The 4982-nt window shown below is 30.1% G+C and overlaps 1 protein-coding gene across 1 annotated transcript; it reads right to left on the bottom strand.

The window, feature by feature from the left end:
• Positions 1-721: 721 nt before the first annotated feature.
• LOC145129120 (polygalacturonase QRT3-like) lies at positions 722-3241 on the bottom strand. The gene is made up of 3 exons (XM_079063864.1): positions 2934-3241; positions 2283-2519; positions 722-1885 (listed from the first exon to the last, which is right to left on the bottom strand). Exons 1-3 carry the CDS (start codon positions 3144-3146, stop codon positions 863-865), a joined length of 1473 nt encoding a protein of 490 aa, XP_078919990.1. The 5' UTR covers positions 3147-3241; the 3' UTR covers positions 722-862.
• Positions 3242-4982: the final 1741 nt, after the last annotated feature.

A 4982-nucleotide genomic window follows, 5' to 3' on the forward strand; every position in this document is an offset into this window, starting at 1 on the left:
AAAACCATCTCCAACTCATCTCTATTTTTTCCCCATTAATGGAGTAAAAAATGGAGTAAATAGTGTTTCATCTCCAACCCTACTCTATTTTCTACCCCATTTTTTACCCCAAAAAGTATATTCTTAGAATATTCCATTTTTATAACTTATATATATTGTCAAATACACCCCTCTACTAATTAAACTCTACATTTATGATTAATTAATAAAAATTAATATATAACATGATATTATAAATATTAAATATTGCATTTAATTTATAATTAATAGATAAAATAAACTAGAAATGTATAAAATAAAATTAAAAATGACTAAAATTGGCAACTAAACTTCACCTCCATTTTTGGAGATATGAATAGTATTCCCCCATATATGAGGGAATACTATTCATATCTCCAAAAATGGAGGTGGAAATGAGGTAGGGTTGGAAAAGAATGGGAAAAGAAATGGGGAAAGAAATGGAGTTTGGGGGTGGGTTGGAGATGCCCTAAACCTAATAGCCATTTACATATTAATCTTGAATTATAATATATATATTTATGCACTTACGTCATACACTTGGCCCACTTTTACATTTCGCAGCCCAAAGTTAGACCCAAAACATATCTATTTACTATTTTACTTCCATAATCCACGACGTTATCGTCTTGGGCCAAAAAATATGTGTGACCCACAGAAATGACAAATTTTGTAAAAGTATTTTCATTTTTGCAATCACAACTGAAAACACATAAGCAAATAAATATATTAATCCGTATACTTTTATATAAATCCCATACAGAAAGTTACAATTTCAAGTTAGATCTTGAACTCAATATCATATAGAACAAATTGAAAAAGAATTCAGCTAAATACATATAAATTAGCTTGACATCCAGAGACCTTGATCAACGGTTACCGATGCACTTCCTTCAACTGTCGCATCTGATTGAATCAATACCTGATTTTCCGATATATTTCGTAAAACAGTATTTGGAAACGAGTCACCCGCATCAGTCATTAACGTATGTTGAACAAATTTTATACGTCTAGGAAAAACAAGAATCTTGTTAAAATCAATACTCCACGAGGTTCCATTGACCCTTGTTACACCATTCGCGATAGTTGCCTTTAAGCTCATCCCCTTCACATTATTCTTGTCAACAACTACGTGACCAATTTCTGTAAACTCTTGATTCGTTTGATCTAATTGAACGATATCAATCCCTTTATCAGATCCCGAAAACATATTGTTTACAATGTTTATTCCATCTACAACTCCACGAACCGATTTCAAAACAATAAACGCGTCACCCAAAAAGAAACAGTCGGAAACATGAAGTTGTACTGGATCTTCGGCTACAATTCCGGTGTAATCAAAGTAGGAATTCACGATTCTAGTTTGTGTGATTCCAGGGACCTTTAAATATATTCCGGTCCCACCAAAACCGTTGGCCTTATTATAACAATGTACTCCCGTTATCATGTTGGCTTGTCCGGAAATACTGATTCCGACTGCGGCTGAAAAAATGACAACATCTGTGACAGCGTTGTCGTTTCCTTGTAGGTCAATGCCCGTTCCAGTGAAGTTACGTTCACCAGGGTCACCGCCAGCTGTAATATGTTGACCTAGGAAACAGTTTCGAATGTAGGTTTCGTGTCCACCTTGTACTAGGATGCCGGTTGTGGTAAAATGGGCGATGTAACAATTATCGATGCTTGTTCGAAGGTTGTTGATTGTTCGGATACCGCTTCCTTTAAAATTACAATCTAACATTAAATCTCTAAGTGTTATGAATTCGTAATTGTATTGAGAATTTGATGATGAAGATGATGGAGATGATAAATCGATCATGTAACCATCGGTTGTGAAATTATCAGATGCTTTTAGGGTCCCACCATATATCTGTTTCAAATTGATCAATAATAATTTAAAACACTTTAAGAGTTGTTTGATACTTGTTGGTAAATGCATTTAGAAACCATAAGATCAAATGAGAGGCTTATAAATGTGGAGTCATGTAGGATTGAATAAGAGGTTTTAGTCTGAATTTGAACGAATTATACCTACTCTTTTATCTGGTAAAAGTAAAACTTAAAAATAATATTTATAATCTTTTACATTTTTCTTATGTAGTGGTTATGCCAAACATCAACTACATACCTCATTTGCATACCAATCACCCGATAAAAAAATAAAAAGGCTTTATAGATGCGATTAGGTACGTGTTATGTAAATTATATATCTTTTGTTACGTAGATATATAAAACTGTTTAAATAGATTTGAAGTTAAAAATTATACCAGAATGTTCCCTCGGCCGGCCACCGGGAATTTGATCGGCCGGCTGATCTTGTAAATCCCACCTTCTAGACTTATTTGAACTCCACCGACGTTGTTTATACCATTCATTAAAAACCCAACACCATCGCCGGAAACGGCGTCGGAAATAGCTCTAAGGATTGCCTCTGTGCTGTCGGTTTTCCCAGTCGGATCCGCACCATATGCAATCACCGGAAAGACTCCTGACCCGGTTGTTGCCTGTGTGAGAGTAGCTTTTAACATTATTTTATGTTTATCTTTTAGCGACGGATTACAGATTAAATACCAAAATGTATTCATAAGCATAAATGTTCTATACTTCTATTGAGTTATTATTATTGTAATTATATAGTTTTTATAATCATACGTAACACATTAATAATTTATAAAACCAAAAAAAAAAAAAAAACGAAAGTAACTCAACCCAACCTGAACCATTTTGAATATTACTAAACATGTGTCGATCCTACTTGCAAGCTCTGGTATTATCAGCATATATGCGAGAGGTATATAAAAAAGTAACGACTTTGAGTGACAGATGTTTAGGTTACTTGGTATTTAGTTATCAGTTATTTTCATTCTCTTCAAACTAATAGTTAAAAAAGAACAATCTGTTTGAATATATATACTTACAGGCGAAGATGGAGACGGAGAAGGAGATGAAGACGAAGAAGCAAGAGAAACATGATGTTCTCGTTGGAAGAAATACGACTTAAATTCTTGCAATTTTCGTGTTTGAAAGTTGCGATCCAGTGGAAACGAATGTCCCATATAGACATGGTTAACCATGATGAAAGCAGAGAATCCTAGTACTAACATCGTGTTATCACACGAAAACACACCCATTGTAGTTGTTGTTTCTTGTTTTCTCTCTCTAAGATCTTAGTTATATATGTACATGTATATTAATATAAATATAGAGAGAGGACATGGGAAGTGGAAGGGCTAACCAAGATTTTGAAGAAAAATGGTGTTTTGCTTTTCAAATTTATACAAAATGGATTCATACAAAACGACATTCAAACATATTTTGTGACGAAATTAAGGTCTTATTCTATACCCTCTCTAGTTTTTTTTATCTGTCTAGCTATAATTTAATAAGAATTTTGTACATAATTTTCAACTATACTACGGAAGTATACATTTTGTTGGGTTTTTTCATGGCTTAATGAGACATAAATATATTTTTACTTGTAAGCATGTAAAAAAGTGCTTACATATACATTTATACAATCGTGAAATATTATATAAATTCATGCATCATAATTATAGAAAAAACATTTTTGCACTTATGCAGTATCGAAATGCAATAAACTAGTAAGTTATTTTTAATGCACGGGCAAAAGTTTATAAATATAAAAATGAACGAAATAGACATCGTTATATATTATTTACTTATATGTATCTTTATTTTTAACTACATTTTTTGGGATTTATAATAATATTTTTGATAAATTTTTTATATAAATAACATTTAAAAATATTTTTATAGCCCTTAAACTTTTACCGATTAAATGTAATTTATTTTTTTCTTTGTAAAGACTTATTAAAATCCATATGGTTCTTAACTTCATAATGTAAAATATGTAATTTATTAAATAAGAATTAGAATAAATATAATAAAATAAGATAATAAAAAAATATAATTTATTAAAAGAATTTTCAAAAACTTAAAACCGGCATGCCACAATCAAATGCCCTTCCATGAATACACAAGTGTTTGGTAAAACTAACAGGTAGCGAATAGCTATTAACGAGGTAGCGTTTTGTTAAACAATAGATAACTTTTAGATTTAAAATGTTTTGTTTAAACTAAACATTAAAAATTTATAATGACAAACGTATTTTTTTTAAACGGATTTTTTTGTCAAAAACTAAAAACTAAAAGCCCATCTTACGAGTATATGTTTTACTTTTAGTTACTATAAAGATAAATGGGTAAATATATATTTAATTTAAATAAGAATTTTCAAAAAGTAATAAGATAGTAAATTGATTTTTTTTAAATCAATAAATATTTTGATTTTTTTATTCAAACATTTAAAATTCAAATTCGTATAAAACTAATAAAGACTTTATATAAGAAATCCTAAACACCCCTAAATATATACAAAGACATATCAATTTATTTATTTATTTTTTATTTTAGCAAATATGTTTAACAAATTAAATATTTATTTTTTATTTTAGCAAATATGTTTAACAAATTAAAAAAATAGATACACAAAATAGAATGATTTAATTTAGAGTATTTATATATGTTTTTAATTTATGGAGGAGGTTGGGGTTGTTTGATCCTATTGAAAGATGTGTTTTCTATAAAGTGCTAAAAGTTTTGGTCGGTGACCAACTTCCTACTTGATATTACTAACGTATTTGGGATTGTGTCAAAGTTGCTCTTTCTTGCAAACAGAAAATTAATACAATTTTCAAGTTCAGGATTTCCAAAAAGGGTTTGGTTGGTTCATAAGGTTGGTGATTACTTCGTTATTTATGAGGTTGGTGATTACTTCGTTATTTATGAAAATCAAGGTTCTAAATAACGTTAAGGGTAACTTGGTCGTAATATTAAACCTCAAACTTTTACGAGCCATGACGAATTACGTTGTTTGTAAGGCGTAGCTTAAAGTGATATTTTTGTATAAAATTAATAATTTTATATATATTTTCTACTATTATTCA

Source organism: Lactuca virosa, chromosome 8, assembly GCF_052849685.1.
Source record: "Lactuca virosa cultivar CGN04683 chromosome 8, Lactuca_virosa_CGN04683_v6, whole genome shotgun sequence".
NCBI classification, from domain to species: Eukaryota; Viridiplantae; Streptophyta; class Magnoliopsida; order Asterales; family Asteraceae; genus Lactuca; species Lactuca virosa.

Coding starts and splice junctions, on each gene's coding strand:
- LOC145129120 (XM_079063864.1), bottom strand. CDS start 3,146: ATGGGTGTGTTTTCGTGTGATAACACGATGTTAGTACTAGGATTCTCT. Junction 2,520..2,933: donor CTCCGTCTCCATCTTCGCCT/GTAAGTATATAT, acceptor ACTCTCACACAG/GCAACAACCGGGTCAGGAGT. Junction 1,886..2,282: donor CCGGCCGAGGGAACATTCTG/GTATAATTTTTA, acceptor AATTTGAAACAG/ATATATGGTGGGACCCTAAA.